Below are 20,407 nucleotides of genomic sequence, written 5' to 3'. Positions count from 1 at the left end.
CATGGCCTTCCCCCGAGAATTCTGGAAACTGCGGTATTTTCCTCCTTGGAGATGGGAGACTCTCTCTCTCTCTCCTCACTCCCTTGGAGACACTCTACTGACAAGACACGTGGCACTACGCCCTGGGAGCTGGACAAGACACGTGGCCCTAACCTGATGCAACCAGACCTCTGGAGCCCGAGAAGCCACATAGAGAGCCCTGCCAGCACTGAGATGCTTACAACGCCACTGAATCCAGAAGACTCCCACCCACTGACCTGTGATCCTCCTGCATTCGGCGTCACTGCATCTATTTGGTGAGTCTGAAGAGGACTTTATAGATTGGTATCGGACATATGGGCTAATATCAGACTTAAGAACTCGATCTGGACTGGGCTGGGGTGTTTTCTCAATATTCAACTGCTCTTGTATATAAACCTTTTTCTTATTCATATATGAGTCTCCATGAATTTGTTTCTCTAGTCTACCCAGACGAACACAGATGGTAAGTGGTTAAATATGAAGAAAGGTGTCAAGTTGTATCATTTCACCATATTTTTTCATCTACATACTGATCAAATCACCCGAGAAGCTGGACCATCGGGTAAAAACAAAAGAACAAAACAGCATGGCATCAGCATTCGACGAAGGCTTATTAGCAACCTGCAATGTGCAGGTGATGCGACCATGTTTGCTAAAAGCAAAGACTTGAAGCATTTGCTGATGGAAATCCAAGACTGCAGCCTTCAGTATGAACTGCAACTCCATATTAAAAAGCCAGTACCTTCACAAGCAGACCAATACAGACAACTCACGGTATGCCGAAAAAGGACTGAAATCGTCAGATTTCATTTCACCTCTCTCCATATTCAATGCCTATGGAAGCAGCTGTCAAATACAAACAACATATTGCATTGGGTATATCTGCTGCATAAGACTTCTTGACAGTGTTCCAAACGGCTGTTATTTCCAATAGGCTCATACGTATATGAAAGTTAGACAATAAATAAGGAAGGCCTCAGAAGAATGGATGTATTTGAATCATGTTACTGATGGAGATTATTCAAAGCACCGTGGACTCCCCGAACAGCCATCAAATTTTATCTCTGTATCTTAGCAGAGGATGCAGATGGCCCATAGAAGTGAAGGACGGTGGGATTTCATCTCAAGGACTTTGTACAAGTATCAGGAGAGATGATTCACTGGGAGGGCATGTCCTGATTGCTGAGGGTCAGCGAAAAAGAAGATGACTCTCAAGAAGACGGAGTGACACAGATGGCAACCGTGGGCTCAAAATTACCACACTCGTGACGGGTAAGGCGGGACCAGCAGGGTTTTCAATCTATCGTACACAGAGTCTCCATGAATTTGAAAGGGCAAGACGGACTTAACATAATAAATCTTACATTCCAAGCCAGATAGGTAGACAAGTGTACATCCCAAATTATATCACTCCAACCAGTCCTTAGAGCTTTCAGGTGCAAATACCACATTCAAATGTTTCTGTTTTTAAGTAAATGAGAACTCATGCCGTTCCCGATGTTCATGGCATTGCTAGGTAAAACGGCCTGCCTTCATGATCTGCTTGAGCATGTATCTTCATATCTCAACAAACAAAACTTGCTAGACTTACTAGAGGCCTCTAGAGCTCAGTCATCAAGAAAAGGCCACGCACGTCCACATTTTTAAAAGTCAAATAACAAGAATGGTTAGGATGACGTGACCAGTGTGACCTGGAAGTTCAAAGGAGCCCAAGGTGGCGGTCTGACAGGCTTCTTGGGGAAAGGAGGACTTGGCTGGGCCCCGTCAGAAAAGGCCGCTGGCTTGTGCCCATTGGGTTTACTGAACTTTTTCTAGGAACATAGGAAATTCTTAAAAACTCACAGAACACTTAGAAAAGATGAACTTCATGTTACGTGAATCATGTATGAATTAAAACCAGGAGAAAAAAAAATTCAGGCGAAAAATTGATGGAAGTATTCTGGGAGAGTTTCAGATTATCTATAAAATTGAAAATATACATGCCTTATGATTTAGAAATCCCACTTTCAGGACTGTATTTTTGAGTTATATTTGCAAAGTGGACATGTACCTACTACACAAAAGCATATTCGCTACAGTATTTTTTGTAAAAATTTAAAAAAATAAACATAGTGTAAACTTGGGTATAGTGAGATCTATATGCCTAATGTCAAATAATGATAATAATGTAAACATCTAAATTACTTGTGGTAGACCGATTAACTTGCATGGAATAGAAGGCCAGTCAATATAATCTCATAATTTATTTAAAAATTGATTCACCACTCCCAATCCATTGACAACTCCCAAACACAGTGGCATATACACTCAACATTCTGTTTGCCAGGCCCCACCTTTTCTTACTGAGCTTTGTTCTCAGCTAAGACCGGGAACACTGGAAATCTATAAAGTAAAGCACTATTGACAGCCAACTCATTAGCCCACTGCTGGCACCTATGTGTGTTCTATTGATCTGAGTCGCGTGCATCTAGTTTTCAAAAGTCAGGAAGGTAAAAAAGAGGGGGGACCTAAGGACGAGGTCATGCACTGGAAAATCTGACTTTAGAAACAGGAGTGGAGGCCTTTCTGTGCTTACACATTCTTAATTTCTGTATAACAAAAAATAAATAAAGTATATAAAGTTGGATAGAGATTGGTGAAAACCCCAAAACTAAGGCTCTGAGCAATCTTTCAGGCCTGAAACTGAACTCACTTCTGTGGCTCAATTTTCAGTGAATAGTAAACAACACTGTGGAAGTAATGCGTGCCTTTGAATAATTAAACAGTTGAGATCAAAAGGGCAGAATCTCCCAAGGACAGATTTTAGAAGGGCCTAGAAGGGGGATAAAAACTAGAAGCGCAGGGAGGAAGCGGGGTAAATGGTAACACGCTGTCGGATTCCAAACAACGAAACAAAAGGTGTATGAATTGTTGAGCGGAAAACTGATCTGCTTTGTAAACCTATACTCAGTTAACAATACTTTTTAGGGAAAAAAAATCTTAAAATTCTCATTTCACTAGTATATGGGCTACAGGAGTTGTCAAAGCCCAGTAATATCCAATGCCAAAATATTAATTAAAAAGCATCTAATCAAATAAAATGTCTAATAAAAAAACAATGAACGTGATAGTGGCAACACAGATGGACAATGGGCAAACATGCTTAAAATTTAAAGAGCACAGATCAGTTATCAGGCATCAAAGAACAAAAAATCCTATCATCGTGTGCTCACCTTTCTGATACATTCGCTAAAGACAAATGGGTGCATAGCATATGTGGTGAAGAAAGTGGAGGGTGCCCGGCTATCAAAAGATATAGCATAAGGGGTCTTAAAGGCTTGAAGGTAAACAAGAGGCCATCTAGCTCAGAAGCAACAAAAACATGGAAAAAACCACACCAGACTGCATTATCACAAGGTGTTGAAGGGATCAGGTATCAGGCATCCAAGAACAAACTATCAAATCATTGTGAATGAGGGGGAGTGCAGATTAGGGACTCAAGACCTATCTTTAGGCAAGTGGATATCCCATTACAGAAGGGTCCTGGGGAGGAGACGAGCCAGTCAGGGTGCAATGTAGCAACAATGAAACATACAACTTTCCTCTAGTTCCTAAATGCTTCCTCCCCGCTCCCTCCCCCCTCATCATGATCCCAATTCTACCTTACGAATCTGGCTAGACCAGAGGATGTACACTGGTACAGACAGGAACTGGAAACACAGGGAATCTAGGAGAGATGATCCCTTCAGGACCAGTAGTGAGAGTGGCAATACCGGGAGGATGGAGTGAGGGTGGGTTGAAAAGGGGGAACTGATTACAAGGATCTATATATAACCTCCTCCCTGGGGGATGGACAACAGAAAAGTGGGAGAAGGGAGATGTCAGACAGTGTAAGATATGACAAAATAATAACTTATAAATTATCAGGGGTTCATGAGGGAGGAGGAATAGGGAGGGAGGGGGAAAAATGAGGAGCTGATATCAAGGCAATGATCATGGCAACAAATGTACAAATGTGCTTGACACATGGATGGATTGTGTTAAGAGTTGTATAAGCCCCCAATAAAAAAATTAAAAAAAAAACACAACAGTAACAGTTTTCAAAATGAAAAAAAGAAAAAATTCAAAGAGTATGAACCAATAAGTAAATTAATTTTTAAAATACCACAAGGGAAAATTTATATAACTAATGAAAACTAAAGTAAGCATTCTTAAACTTTTTACACGTTTTAAAGAACTACAATGAGGATTCATGGGGGGAGGGGGGAATAAGCTGATACCAATGACTAAAGTAGAAAGAAAATGTTTGAAAATGAAGATGGAAACATATGTACAAATGTGCTTGACACAATGGATAAATATACGGCTTGTGATAAGAGTTGTTAAGAGCCCCTAATAAAAGGATTAATACACAAATAAATGAAAGAATTATGAGCTAACCATATGAGGAAGTACCTCCCCCCAAAAGACCCATATTCTTTACCACCTCCAGCTATGCATTTAAATTTTTTAACAAAAACTTATCACCTCCAAACACTCTCTATTACACTTAATACATGTCAAATCTGGGATTCCATTCGTGGCAATATTTTTCAAACTCATTTGTTGGAATGGATGGGACCACTTCCCTCAATTTTCACTTCCCTTCTTCTATAGCGTGAAATCACGGAATTTTTATGTCCCTCTTCATTTACCGAAACAAAAAGAAATTGCACAAATCACAGTCAGGTGTGTGGGGCAAGAGGGCATGCTGGCTTTTGCCAAAAACTGATGAACTGAGACGTCCAGAATGAGGCTTGTCATTAGTGGACATTTCACCTTTTTTGAAACAAGAAAACCACTCATACACTTGAGTTTTCCCATAGTGCTGGCTTTGTACGCTGTGTTCAACATCACAGCATTGTTCCGGAGCAGGAAACAAATTTCAAAGCAGCACACTGTTCTCTTAAATCAGCCATCACAAAAGAGGAGAAATAAAACAAAACTTTTTAACAAAATATTGACTGTAACGAGAGAGAACCTTCCCAGGTGAGACCACTAAGTGCACTAACTCAGAGCAAGTTACTAGATGCTCACCTAGTGGGGCAAATGTGTACTACAAAAACTCTGTGTAGTAGAGCTTTTTGTTTGTTTGTTTGGGGGGTGTCCCTTCATTTACATCTGAAATCTACATGAAGATTAATTTTTAAAAACTAGTTAGTACTGTTGATGGCATCTGGTTTCTCATATATAAAGTGTCCATTTTGAAGGGAAAAGGAATATGCTCAACACTGAACAGCTACATACCACGTGCAGGGGAGCCGTGGTGGCTGAATGGTTACAAGTTGGGCTGTGATCCACAAGGTCAGCAATTCGAAACCAACAGCTCCTTGGGAGACAGAGGGGGTTTTCTACTCCCACAAACAGTTACAGTCTCAGCAACTCACGTTGGAAGTTCCATCTTGTCCTACAGGCTCGCGATGAGTCGGCATCCACTTGATGGCAATGAGCTTCAATGAGCTTGGAGTTGTGAGTATACTGTATGACTTGCAGGGTACTATGCCTCAAAAACACTTTCACCACATAGACATTTGCACGGATGTTCTATCAGACACCATTTGTAACATCAAAAAATACTAAATACCCTACAATACAAAAAGTAACTACAAAAACCAAACACACTGCCATGGAGTCATAGCTGTAACCTGTGGGTTTCTGGGACTGTAACTGTTTACAGGAGTAGAAAGCCCAGTCACTCTCCCAAGAAGCTTCAGGTGGTTTTGAACTGCTGACCATGCAGACCACAGCTCACAACCACGACACCACCTGGGCTTCTGTTAACAGGAGACTAGAGAAGGAAACTGTAGTACATTCGGCAGATTTAAGAACTGCACAAGCATCGCGCTAAGAGACAGGAAAGATGCTGAAGATCTACTGAACACTGAAGCAGCCAGGTAGCATGACAATGTATGCAAGCCACACCAAAAACACCAGATCCTAAATGAGTGGTAATTAACATAGGCTGGAATGGATAAAAGAAAAAGGTACATTATATTTTTATTTTCCTTTTGTATTTCGTTTTGTAAGAGTAAGAAAGTTTTCTGTTTGAAATCACGGAAATAAAGATTTCATTGTATGGCCATGATAGAGAAAGAAGGAAAGAGACTCTCACTAGGAAGATCTGTCTTTAAAACACAAAGTTCTGAATACCTCCATCAACAAGCCAGATCAGCCAAAGCACCTACCGCGGCTCATCACACTGTAGCTGCCGCGCGGCCCCTCGGCAATGGGAACTTGAGGGTCGCGAGCTCGAGCGGGTCACGTGAAACAGTGAAAGTGCACATTAGTGAGTTCTCGGAGCTGCATTTCAAACACCAAGAAGAAAAAAGCGCCTAGCGCTAAACCTCCCAATGGGAGGCGCAAGTGAATTGCTGGTCACAAACATGATTTCCTTTTTGTGGAATTTCCAACTATTACAAAGTAGAAAAGAGCTCAAGCCTTTCAAACTGAAAGCGGCCGCTTCAATATGAGAAGGATACTTGTGGGTCAAGGTGTTTGTTTTCCTAGAAACCGGAAGAGAAACGTACCTTCCAGGAGCATTTCTGGAATGTCCGCTTGGTATCTGGGTCCCACTCGGATTTCCCCTTTGTCAGCTAAGAGTGTTTTCACTGAGGGGTCGTAGACCAGCGAGTAGAAAAAAGTATCCTGGGAAAAAAAGGAAAGATCTTGGTCATTATAATCCCTCGTGCTTTTTATAAAGCAATAAATCCAATGTCACCTTAATGAAAGCTTAAAAATTCACCCTGTGTATGAAATTTCATTTGGGGAAATAAATTCATGAATCTTTAAGGAGAGCAGGGTGTTGTCATCATGTAAAACAGCGCAGAATTAAATCAACCCAAAAGAAATGGTTTGTAATAAAGTTAGATTATAAAATTCTGTTATTTATTTCTGTCTGAAAGAAAGCCATTAACTGCTCTAAACCTGGTTTTGGAAAAGCGAGCCAAGTTAAAACAACAAGTCAAAGTTAAGAGGCCTGAAATCAAGCAATTGCTTAAACGTTTGCTCCCTCTCACAGCTCTGAACAGCAAGCAAGCCATCATGGATGCCTCCCCGCTCCTGAAGGGTTCATTTCTCGGCTTGTAAAAAGTATTAAAAGGCATAAATACCGCATATTAAATAACTACAGATACAGTGAGCCTGCAAGTAATTTACTACTTGGTGTCCCATTGCTGGCATCTAAATAATGTCTGTAATTCTTTTCAAGTCTAAGGCTTATGTATATCACTTCCAGGGCGCTCTGCCTAATAAACACTTACACAGCATGTATGTTTGCATGAATTATCCTATCAGACATCATTTGTAATATCAAAAATATTAAATACCAAACACACATATACAGGTACAGAAACCCGGTCAGTCATCACTAACATCACCCCAACACCTTGTCTAGCAGTTCCTTAAAAAGCTGAATGAAGTACCCTAGTTATGAGCACGATGGAGGAAATGGACCGGCTCCCCGTCTTTTGCTGACTTCTACAGAACCACTGGGGCCAGCTATGCCATCAGCCCTGTCCCCTGCTGCCCACCGTGACTTCCTTGGCTGTGAGTCGGAAGGGCCTATCCCTATCATCAAGCTCTTACCAAAGCCTGGTGAGGCAAGCTATAATCAGGGACAGCTGTCAGATTCTAATGCTCTCTGCTCTCAGGGCTCTAAAAGAGCAGGAGCCAAGGAGCAAACCCGGAGTCAGTTCCATCCATCAAGAATGAGAAATTCCCGGTTGTATCTTAACTGTGGGTCACTGTCAGAGAGACTAAATAAAAAGAGAATAAGAGGATGAAATAGCACTTCTAAACTGTTTTTAAAAAAAAAAGGTTTTTTTAATCACACCATGTGACAATTTATACATACAGGGAAAGGCTATCGGAGGAAAAGAAAGGCTCACAAGGAATATAAAACCATGCTAGCTTGAGAGAGTTCCAGGGGATAATACTTAGGTAATTAGTGTTTTTATCCTTTTTCTTTTAAATCAGACCAGCAAAATTAAGACTACTACTTGGGAACCAGAGTTACTGTCACTCAATCACCATCAGATTTGAACATAGAGATACTTCAGGTTACTTCTAATGTGTCAATATTATTAGCATGGCAACAATAAATACCATGAAATGACTGCTTGAGATCCTGAGATTTATATTGCTGACAAGAAAACAAGCAAAAAATATCGTTTCATTCAAAACAGAAGTTCCAAAAAATAAGGAAAAAGAGTAAGAATTCAGAGTAAGGATTCGAAGAGATGTTGACATAGTCAGCCACTTGTCAAATTGCAGCCAGTTACAAAGTGAAAAATGATACCACAAATACCCCCCCCTCCCCGTTGAGTTGCTACTTTCAAAGATGTCAGGCCTCAGTATTTCAGTATGACAAAAATCTGGACTTTTTTTTTTTCAAGAATGGAAATAACGTAGCAAATCTAAAGAACAAAAACTATTCCGATGGAACTGGCTAGTCCATAAGTGTCAAAGGACTGATGACTGGGAAAGCAGAGGCTAGGGTAATCTCCAAGGCCGAGCCGATTTCCCCCTGCCAAGGTGCACAGCATCCGCACGCTACTAACCAACCTACAGGAATGTGTGTTTGCCTTCGCAGTGGGTCAAGGGGAGATTCATTCTGGTTTTTAATAGTTTCTGCTTTCTTTCCGACTGAGTTGGTTTTATGTTGTTTTTGCTGAGGTTTTTGGTTATTTTGTATGTTTCTGAAATGCAGGACAAGAAAATCTACAGAGACAGTAACTGGAGGAATAGCTTCTGATGGTATGGCAGTGGGGTTTGGGGGAAATGGGGACTTAATAACAAGACAAGATATGTTCTAAAACGGTTTGTGGTAATGACTGCACAACTCCTTTCAATATGACTGAACTACAGAAGTGTATGATGTGTGAATTATGTCTAACATTGTTTTTTAAATGTATGTGTGTATTACTATTATTTTAATTCCACTCTTTGAATTTCTACTTTTGTGAACTAAAACTAATTTTATGAGAAACAGCATCTTTCGGTTGGCCATGCTGAGGACAAACCCTACCTTCCTTGCTGTATTTAACATGCATAAGTTATAAATGCTAATATCTGTTGTTTTACCTATATATTTTTCTTTTAGTTTTTTCAGAATTTCTGACCTGTAGAAATTTTTGTATGTGTTGTTTGTTTTGCTTTCTTCAACTGAAACCCAGAAATAACTAGTCTGAGGTGTGTGTGTGTGTGTGTGTGTGTGTGTGTGTGTGTGTTTAAAAGCTTCAAACTATTTGTGGAAAAATAAAAGGACAAGGGAATTTTTCTACGAACTCTTTGAAGCCCCCTGGTATACGTGTACTAAAAAAAAACAACAACCCTGTGATAGTTAAATACTGAATAGTGCTCACAGTAAAATATTTATAAATAAAAAAGTGTCTATAACATCTAATAGTTTATAATAGTTTGCTCCTTTGAATGAAGTACATTGCTTTAACACAACTTGCTGAAATGTCAAAAATGCTTTTTATTAAAAAAAAAAAAGCTTTTTATTAGAAGTTGATAGAAAAAAATTTTTTCACTAACAAAGTTTATTAGGATTCCAGGCAAGAAAATAGGACCCACCACAGGTACAAGCTCATCTGGAAAGAGTCTGAGAAAAAAACCTATAGTTAATAAAGAAAATCAAACAAAAAATAAGAGGGCAATTAAGCACCAAGTCATTTATTTCATAAAACTAATAATACGTATCAAACACCTCAGTAAATCATATGCTATATTTTAAAAAGCTTTTTATTAATGACTGAAAAGAGTTGTTGGGTGTCAGAGAGAAGTAAAAGTTTTTAACCAACTCTTATCTCAGGTAACCAGCAAAATCAAATTACTGTATATACTCTAATATAAGCCAACCCAAGTATAAGCCGAGGTACCTAATTATTACCTAGGAAACCAGAAAAACTGATTGACTCAAGTATAAGCCTAGGGTGGAAAATGCAGAAGCTATTGGTGAGTTTCAATAATGAAAACAAATGAAAATAAAATTACTAAAATTTGAGACAGTGGGGTAATGTATTTAAATATTTATTTAAAATAAAAAACATAAATAAAAGGACAAGTCATTTAACATTAATAAACCAGCACAGTTAGGTTCAACAAAAACAATAAGGTATCAACAATGATACCTTAAGAGTACTATACCCTGAGCTCAATCAGCAACCAAGCTAAAATGTAGAGTTAAAATCCTCCAAAACTGGATTCCTCATCATCATCCGTATCCCAATGCAGAGCTTCAGCTGCTGTGAGGTCATCATAGACGCTGTCCTCACTGAGATCGCCGTCATCACCATCACTGCTGTCATTTTCATACAAAGCGCAGCCTTCACTGCCATCCATAGCATTACTAATACCACATTTCTGGAAGGCACGTTGCACCATGGCTTCTGGAATGTCTTCCCATGCATCTCGAACCCACTTTGCTATGAACTCTATGTCAGGCTTCATGAGATTTCCTCCGTTTGTTAGTCGGGCTTGACCAGATGACATCCATTCATGCCACATCCGTCGCACACGGTCTTTAAAAGGCTTATTCAAAGACACAGCCAGAGGCTGCAGTGCAGATGTAAGTCCACCTGGAATAACAGCTAAAGTAACTTTACTAGATTTTGCCAATTTTTTTATGTCATCTGATAGGTGGGCTCTGAACATATCCCAACCAAGTAACGATGGCTTTTTCTTTAAGGCTATTGCTGGTCATTGGCTCCAAATTTCTTCCAGCCATTTTTTGTTCCATCTTCATCCATCCGGCCTTTAACATGTGCACGCACAGTAATTCTTGGTGGGAAATTGATCTTTTGGGGCAAGGTCTTTCTTAAATAATGACAGGATGCAGCTTAGTTCCATTAGCCAAACATGATAGAACAACTGTAAAGTGTTTTTTTCCATTTACTGTGGTTTTGAGAAAAATGTTTTTTTTTTTTCCTAAACTTGCCACAGTTCTGTTGCTTGGAAGATCAAAATTCATGGCAGTTTCATCCATTTTCCCAGTATCTGTCAGATCATAATTATAAATCCTTCTTTGTTTTATAATAAATGACTGGAATGACATACAGTAATTTTCCCTTCAAGGTCTTGTGACAGTTTCTGGGAAATCTTTGTTCTTTGTCTCAAACATACCAGAAGGCCAAACCTATTCATGAAGCAAGTACACCATCCTGCTGACGCAGCAAATTTTTCAATGCCTGGTGCTTTATATTTGTCCTCCTTAGCCATTTGTAGAGCACGTATGCGGATTCCCATGTGTGTTATGCAGTAACCATTTTGACAACACTCTATAACCCATTTATGTAATTCACTCTCTAAAGCCCCATAAAAAGACGTTAAACCACAATGAGCTTTTTTAGCTTTTTGAATCTGTTCCAAGTCAGCCTTCATTTTCCGCCACTCCCTCACTTGCTTTTTGTCAACACAGAATTCCCTACTTGCGATACTGTTATTGCTCTCTTCTGCTCTTGACACAACCTTCATTTTGAAACCAGCCTCATATGGCCGGCGTGTTTGTTTTGGTTCAAGAGCATCCATTTCCAATAGGATAAAAAACAACAAGACTTTGAAAAAGAACTTTCATGGTAATGTCCCACCTGCACCCCCCAGACTTGTTAGCCGGGTGGAGGGGGTGGAGTCCATGCAGGCCCGGGGGATGCAGGATGTGAATTAACACAGAGATCAGAGGGGAGAGACGGAGCGCAGCCACAGACACATCCTTACTAGTTCAGCTGTGTAAGTGCATCACTACGGGTGCTTCTGTGAATTGGAGCCGTCCACATCATAGGACGGCTCTGATTGGTTAGATGTGAGTAAACAAACATTCAAAGCCCTGCAGTGTCAGCGGAGCTTTGAATGAACACCGGAGGAACGGCAATCACCTGCGAGATGTTACACCTCACTGGGGTACCACTGACCCGTGGATAAGCCGAACCCCAGTTTTTCAGCACATTTTTTTGGTGCTGAAAAACTCGGCTTATACACAAGTATATTCGGTACTCAGAATTCAGTCTAATCATCAACTTTTACTCTAATACTACTATGATGATATTTGGCAATTAATTCAGAGCTCTGGGCATCTTTTGAGACAAAATACAAAAACCCAAGTCTAATCTCAGATTACCTCTTTGTCAAGATAGGACAGTACTGACTCCGTCTCATTTAGAAGAGCGACACTGCACTTTCCCCTGTGGAGAGAGAAAAACGAACACATTTAATGAAGGCTATTCACAGCAATGATATATAGCAGGGGAAGACAACTGATAAAGAAGGATTGGTATTAAGAAACTAAATGGCAGTTAAGGATATATTTTTAGGCCCACTTGACAATTCTCGTATGGGTAACATAAAACACAGCAGTCTCTGGAGACATTTATTGATAGCATAGGAGTATTTTATAGACATGGTCTAACGATTGAAGAGGAAAAATAAGGAGACTTTCAGAATAAGAGTCAGTGCCTGAATCCATAATAATGATAACATTTCATATAGATCATCCAAGAAATAATAAATAGGCAAATAAGATCATCAAAGACATCAACATACAAATTAGTGCCTAAAACAATGTTTGTTGAGTTGTGTTTGTTTGGGCTTAAGTAGTCACAGCAAATAAAAACCTAACAATAAGAGAAACTCCTATCAGTATGTAACTTTATTGAAGGTGATCTACAGAAAAGAGACTATTAAAAGTTTAAGCGTACAGAACCATTACAGAGCAAGGGACCACCACCGCTCTACAGGTCAATGGCTTTGGAATGGGACGGCATTTCACCTGTGATTGTAACCCTGGGTGTAACTTTGGAACAAACGGCTGTTTATAAAAAGCTTTTGGGCTTGAAAAAAATTAAGTGATCCAGGTAAAAGTACTTCAAGACAAGTACTTTTCAATATAACCTCACCTGCTTGATAATTTCAGCATCGTTACAAATCTGACCGAATCATTCAAGTTACAGAGAGCAGACAGGGGCACAAGACAGCCTTTACTGGACACAATGCAATGTGATGTTTGAATCGAACTCCTCAACTTTCCCACAAAAGTGCAGCAACTACTCCTGAAATACACATAGACGGGAAGCTCAAGGAGCCCGCTGTTGAATTATTCAAGTAAATGGAGTTAATACAAGAAAGATTTTACCAGAAGATGGCAAAAGTAAAATGCTAACAATGCTTGGGCCCAAAAGTGCAATTATGAAACATTTGGAAGGCCTACACTCTTCAAATTTTTTTTTTTAAAAAGGCCCGCTCATAAAAAAAACACCTTACTCTCTCCGATAATCCTCTTACATTAATATTGACATGCTGCTGAGAAGCCTTCTGTGTGTGTGGTGTTTCCACATTATCCGCTGGACCTCTCCCTTGGTTTGGAGACCACACCCGTGTGACCTTAGTGTACACAGCAGCGCCCAGCGCCAAGAATGCCGTGGGCCCGGTCAGAGGCCAGCGCTGCGCTCAGGCAGACTGGCCATCTGCAGACACGGGGCAGACGTGTTCCATGATTAAGTAACACGTGGGTGTCATTTTTTTGTTAATGTTTTATCAGGGGCTCATACAAATCTTATCACAGTCCATACATATACATACATCAATTGTATAAAGCACATCCATACATTCCCTGCCCCAATCATTCTCAAAGCATTTGCTCTACACTTAAGCCCTTTGCATCAGGTCCTCTTTTTTTTTTCCCCTCCCTCCCCGCTGCCCCCTCCCTCATGTGCCCTTGGTAATTTATACATCGTTATTTTGTCATATCTTGCTCTATCCAGAGTCTCCCTTCCCGCCTTCTCTGCTGTCCCTCTCCCAGGGAGGAGGTCACATGTGGATCCCTGTAATCAGTTCCCCCTTTCCAACCCACTCACCCTCCACTCTCCCAGCATCGCCCCTCACACCCTTGGTCCTGAAGGTATCATCCACCCTGGATTCCCTGTGCCTCCAGCCCTCATATGTACCAGTGTACAACCTCTGCCCTATCCAGCCCTGCAAGGTAGAATTCGGATCATGGTAAGTGGGGGGAGGAAGCATCCAGGATCTGGGGGAAAGCTGTGCTCTTCATCGGTACTACCTCGCACCCTGACTGACCCATCTCCTCTCCTAAGCCCCTCTATGAGGGGATCTCCATTGGCCGACACTTGGGCCTTGGGTCTCCACTCTGCACTTCCCCCTTCATTCAATATGGTTATATATATATATATATATATATATATATATATATATATATATATATATATATATATATATATATATATATATATATATATATATATGGGTGTCTTTTACATATTCTTTTTTTTTTCAGTAACAATTTGCACAGCAGTCTTTCGAAGATTTAATACCGAATCGCTTTAAAATGAAAACTTTTCTTTCCGTTCACCAAAAGCAGTTTTGAAACACTGAGTTGAGGCTGAAACAATCTACTAAATGCTATTTCAACGGAGACTACCGCCTTCCAGTCACTTGAAACGTAGGGTTGAAATCTAACCATGTCTACTAACGAGTACCGCCAAGTCTTCACACTCTCTGACATCGGAGGTAATCTAATCTGAATTATTAAACCCTAAAGGAGCCTTGGTGATGGTGTGTTGGGTAATAAATTAGGCTGCTGATCAGTGGCTAACCACAAGGCCACATGTTCAAACCCACCAACTGCACAGCTGGAGGGGGATGCGCCTGCCTGCTCCCGTAAAGATTAGTCTTCGGGGCTCTATCCTGTCTCATAAGGGTCCCTGGGAGTCAGCACTGGCTCGGTGGCAGCGAGTTTGGTTTTTTATCTAAATCAATAAAGTGATTCTGGGAAAGGAGCTTTTATGTAAAGATTAAAAAAAATAGCTGGGGTTTCCCCCCCCTTTAATTCAGCTATATTGTATTTATTCCTATAAAACTTAAAATTTTTCATTTACATTTCTTAACAGATACCATGTAAGAGGTTGAGTCAAAATGATCTCATGAAGTAAATATGAATATATAATCAACACACATACTACCATGCCAAGAACTATTGATAAAGTGGCTTAAAGGGAGATTTAAAGCATTGCCTTCCTTTATGCAGAGCAAATCTGGACTAATAGATGTAATCTAGGTCCAAACCAATCAAACTATTATCAAATTCTGAATGAATATTGATAATCAAATGAATTTATGCTGACCTTCAATCAGTAAATCTAATTGTCTCCTCAAATTATGCAAAGGAATACAGATGCCCAAGAATAATATAAAGATGAAGACCGGGTCCCATAAAGATTCCAACTCTCAGCAACTCCAAGGAGCAGTTCTCCTGATAGGGCTGCAATGAGATGGCATCAGAGTTGGCATCAACTTGTTGGCAGAGGGTTTGCTTTTGGGTTCTTGTGGCAGTTACATAATCTCCTGTCAACTTGCAAAGTGGTGGACTCTAGCAGTCAATCGGGTCATAGCCAATAATTCCTCTGTGTGGGCATGGCCTCCTCCTGAGGATTCTGGAAAACTCCTGTCTTCCTCCCTGGAGTTGGGACACAGGCTTTTTCTGCTGCTGACAAGCCACATGGAGCTAAGCTGATGGAGCCAGAGCCCTGGAGCTGGAGGAGCCATGTGGAGATTCACGCCAGCACTGAGATGCTTCCACTGCCGCTGGATCCACAAGACTTTCCACCCACTGGCCTGTGATCTTCCTGCATTCGGCGTCATTGCCTGTGCTGCATGAGTCTCAAGAGGAATTTATAGACTGGTATCGGACCTATGGGCTCATATCAGACTTATGGACTTGATCAGGACTAGACTGGGATGTTTTCTTAACATACAATTACTCTTTGCATAAAGATCTTTCTTATATGAATGTCTATGTAATGGATGGATGGATGGATTGTGATGCGTTGTCTGAGCCCCCCATAAAATGATTTATTTGAAAGAAAAAAAGTGTCTATGAATTTGTTTCTCTAGTCAACCCACACTAACACAGTACTTGGTCACAGAAGGCTATTTCTTCAATAAAGAAGGACATTTCTCATGGGCATTCTAAGTCCTGCATTTTTCCTAAACTCTTTATTCTGAACACTTTTCTACATATGGAACTTTGCTGGAATCTGTGATGCCGTGAATAGCCAGTTTTACAAAGTCTTTAATGCACTTCCTACTATGAACAAAACTCACTGTCACCAGGTTGCTTCTGACTGAGCGTGACCCTGAAGAACAGGGAAGAACAGTCCCCGGGGTCCCCGAGCCTGTCGCTCTTCACGGGAATAGAAGGCCTCCTCTTTCTCTGGGGACCCGCTGTTGGTTCTAACTGCTGACCTTGCAGTGACAGCCCAACTCTGGCCCCGGGCTTCTTAGGAACCACCAAGTTTTTGAAAAATGAAGTGCCAAAATACTTCCAGATTAGATTCCTCAATAGCAATACTTTACAAGAGATTAAGAAAGCCAACAAGTTAACTTAAGGCCTAGTTTAGGAATATATACCAAAGCAAAGTATCATTCACATGTGAAAAATAATTTCTATTATGCCTGGACTTAACATTTTCATATTTGAAAAAAATAATCAAATAGAAAAAACAGGTTCTTCTAGTGGCAAACCCAATGCCTGGCAAAATGGAGCTCAAGGCTGTGAGCAGGTGGTGAACCGGCTGTCTGCCACCATCTGGCGTGGGGCTCCTGGCCATTGGCATGTTCTTCACCGCCTGGTTCTCTGTTTACGAGGTGACCTCCACCAAGTACACCCAGGGTATCTACAAAGAGCTCATCTCCCTGGGGGGCCTCGCTCGTCATGGCTTTGGGGTCCTCTTTCTGCGGCTCTGCGTTGGCACCTACGGATGATCCCCAACCCCCACCCCACCAACCAGCAGCTTTACTGAGTCCCTGATTTTGTAAATCACATTTTGGGTTTTTTTAAGTTTTTTTTTTTACTGATTCTGAAAGTCGTCCTTGTGCTCACAATAAAGGCAGGGGTGTGACAGTTAAAAAAAAATGGGGGTGGGGGACCTAACTCACTGCCCTCCAGCCTGATTCTCACTCTCGGTGACCCTACAGGACAGAGCCAAGCAACCCACTCGACCAACAAGGTTCCTTCCTCATACGAAAAGGAAAGACAACTAACTTCTCCAAGAAAAGGCAAGGCCGTCGAACAAGATGTGAGGAATATTGACAAGGTCAGGAAATACAGAAGACATTACTGCATTAAACCAACATTGTGATATATCAGAAAATGAGGGAAGGCAGTGTAGCTAAAAAAACAAACAAGACAAAATTAGAGAAATTTTAAATATTGAAAAATTACTACCAACAAAGAACATTATCAATACTGAAGCCATTGTCAAAGAAAGACATGTGACTGCCGTGCATATTCTTAAGCAGCTAAACGTAGGGTGGGGTTTTAAATTCTTAAACTTTAAAATTAAAGGTACAGCGTTGATGAGATTAAGTACTTACTTTTGGATGAACACTGCACCAAAGGAGAAAGGCATAGTTACGGTGACTATCAGAGTTTCTTAAGCAAAGCACTATTGACATCTTGGGCCAGATAATTCTCTCCTGTGGGAGAGGTACTAAGCGGTGTAGAAGGTTTAGCCGCATTCTTGAACTCCACTTACTAGTCAGTAGCACCCAATTGCCCCAACCAAAAATGGCTAAAAAAAACCCACTAACAGACAGACTAAACTTGCTGCCTCATCTTTCTCCTGTGGAGCATCTGGGGGATTTGACCCAATGATCTGGTGGTTAGCAACTCAAAGCACAACCCACTACCCCACCAGATCTCCTTATGATTCTATGGGTCTTTAGAATAAAGAAACTTTTTTGTTCCAGCCCTCCTCCTACCTATACTCAGAGCCTGTCCACACAGGCATTAAGTTCCTCATGCAAAATTCATTTCTTAAGGAGCACTGCTGATAGTAATCAATAGTGTCCTTTTGGCTAATTCGAATTTTGTTTACAGATCACAGAAAATTGCCAAAAACCTTGCATTTCAAAGTAAAATCATTGGCATGGTGAAACTGCAGGAAGAAAACTGCCCCTATTAGAGTTCTTGAAAAGAGTCCAAAGAGCCTTATGAGCCCCAATAAAAAGATTTTTTTAAAAAAAGAGTCCAAATAAGAATCTCTTAACACACTAATAGCCCACCTGAAGGGGCTGACACGCCACAGTGAAGTTCTCGTTTTATAGGCCTGGCCTTGCCACTTATTTTCAACAATATGAACAATCTGTAAAAAGCCACACCCCGCCCCAAAGACCTATTTAAGACAAAAGGTCTAAATATCAGATTTAGACAAAAACACATCATACCGGCAATCCTATACTTAGCCTTTCTATGCGTCTAAAATACATAGGAGACACTTTCAAATACACTAAAACATCTTAAACGTAATATACAGGGTATAATACAAAAATAAAAGTACTTTTGGGGAGAGAATGAATCCGTGTTTAAGTGTACGGGGATGGTATAGTGAATTACGACGTGTAATCCCCACCCACGACTGGGTAGGGCCAAACAGGGGGTGTGGAATTCATGGGAATTGGTCAGGTTTGCTATCCGTCACTCTGAAAAAAAAAAAAACAACAAAAAACCCTTTTTAGAAAAACCCTTGCTTCCTTCAAGTCAATTCTGACGTAAACAACCCTATAACCAAAAACTCCATGTCACTGATTCAAGGCCAACTGTCAGTGATCCTATGGGGCAGGGTAGACTGCCCCTGTGAGTTTCCAAAACTGTATCTTTTTTTTCACATGATTTTCATATTTTATTATGGTAAACATAGGTTTAAGAGATTGTTATTTCAACAATATTTACAGATAAAGGTCAATGATGTTATTGCTCATTTTGTTAAACATTTGTCAAACGTTTCTATCACCCTTAGCCGGAGCTCAGGATTAAATACATGTTTGTTTTAAAATTTTTCAGTATCATATATAATCTCAATGTGTGAGTTATCTATGACATATTTTAAATTTTTTAGTGTAGTGAGACTCTTTAGGGGAGTAGACAGCCCCGTGTTTCTCCCAAACAATGCTGGAAGGCAGAATAAAGCTGCCCCTTTGGCTCCGAGGCTGTAAATCCTTAGGGACGAAGCTTCCGCCATCTTCTGCTGAGCGGCAGGGGTTCAAACTGATGGCCTTGTATTAGCTGCCCTGTGTGCAATCCAGGACCCCACCAGGGCTTCTCCTTGCCATCCCACTGGCGGAAACAAGCAGGAACAGGTGACCGCATTACCCCAATAAGCAAGCGCTTCTGGGGTCTTAAAAACCTGAAGATAAACAAGCAGCCATCTAGCTGAGAAGCAACAAAGCCCACGTGGAAGAAGCACACCAGCCTGTGTGATCATGAGGTGTCGGTGGAATAAGGTACCAGGCATCAAAGACCCAGAACAAAACAATCATGTAATTTTGAGTGAGGGGAGTGCAGCGTGGAGACCCAAAGCCCATCTGTAGACAATTGGACATGCTCTGACAGAAGGGTCACAAGGACGACATGAGCCAGTCAGGGTGTGGTATAGCATCCAGAAAACAAACAACTTTCCTCTAGTTCTTTAATGCTTCCTCTCCCCCACTCACTATCATGACCTCAATTCTACCTTACAAATCCGACTAGACCAGAGATTGTACACGGGTACAGAAAAGAGGTAGAAACACAGGGAATTCAGGACAGATAAATCCCTCGGGACCAATAATGAGAGTAGGAAACCAGGAGGATAAGGTGGGGGGCAAAAGGAGGAACCAATTACAAGGATCAACATATAACCTCCTCCCAGGGGGACAGACAACAGAAAAGTGGGTGAAGGAAGACATCGGTCAGTATAAGACATGAAAATATACATATAAATTGTCAAGGGTTCATGAGGGAGGGAGGGTGGGGGGAAAGGAAAATGAACTGATACCAAGGGCTTAAGTAGAAAGAAAATGTTTTTAAAACGATAATGGCAACATATGTACAAATGTGCTTGACACGATGGATGGATGTATGGATTGTGGTAAGAGCTATAAGAGCACCCAATAAAATACTTTTTTTAAAAAAAAGGAAGAGCCATGGGCATTTCAGGCCGTCTCTCACCCCCAGGAAAGGACTCAGAGGAAAGCTAGCTGCCGCAGACTAGCAAGGTATCTATATCCTCGGCCTCTGACTCCTGGTGAGCCTAAGGTGGGGGCCGGAACCCATTTGCTGCTTTAAGTAAATCTACAGATGAAGACAAAAAATATATATTCCATGAGCAATGGAAACTGTGCATTCATTGTAATTTACAACGTCTCCTTTTAAATCAGGAGTGCTAAAATACTCAAGTGAATAAATACAAATCAGAAACCCAAAAGAACGAATGCACAAACCACAAGGTCAGCAGTTCGAAACCATCAGCCACCTTCTACTCCTGTAAAGAAGTACAGTGTCAGAAACTTGCAGGGGCAGTTCAACCCTGTCCTCCGGGGT

At 40.9% G+C, this 20,407-nt stretch overlaps 1 protein-coding gene and 1 pseudogene across 2 annotated transcripts in view; one reads left to right on the top strand and one right to left on the bottom strand.

The window, feature by feature from the left end:
* MTA3 (metastasis associated 1 family member 3) overlaps positions 1 to 20,407 on the bottom strand; it is a 182,127-nt gene that overhangs the window by 93,384 nt on the left and 68,336 nt on the right. For both annotated transcript variants that reach the window (XM_075535416.1, XM_075535417.1), the window contains exons 5-6: positions 12,155 to 12,218; positions 6,567 to 6,684 (exon numbers count right to left, since the gene is read on the bottom strand). In XM_075535416.1, coding sequence (XP_075391531.1) covers positions 6,567 to 6,684; positions 12,155 to 12,218 — 182 coding nt within the window. The remainder of the gene's footprint in view (positions 1 to 6,566; positions 6,685 to 12,154; positions 12,219 to 20,407) is intronic.
* LOC142430972 (dolichyl-diphosphooligosaccharide--protein glycosyltransferase subunit TMEM258 pseudogene) lies at positions 16,585 to 16,809 on the top strand (annotated as a pseudogene).

Source organism: Tenrec ecaudatus, chromosome 17 (assembly GCF_050624435.1).
Source record: "Tenrec ecaudatus isolate mTenEca1 chromosome 17, mTenEca1.hap1, whole genome shotgun sequence".
NCBI classification, from domain to species: Eukaryota; Metazoa; Chordata; class Mammalia; order Afrosoricida; family Tenrecidae; genus Tenrec; species Tenrec ecaudatus.
Note: the sequence above shows the minus strand (reverse complement) of the source record. Positions and strands in the feature narration are given on the sequence as shown.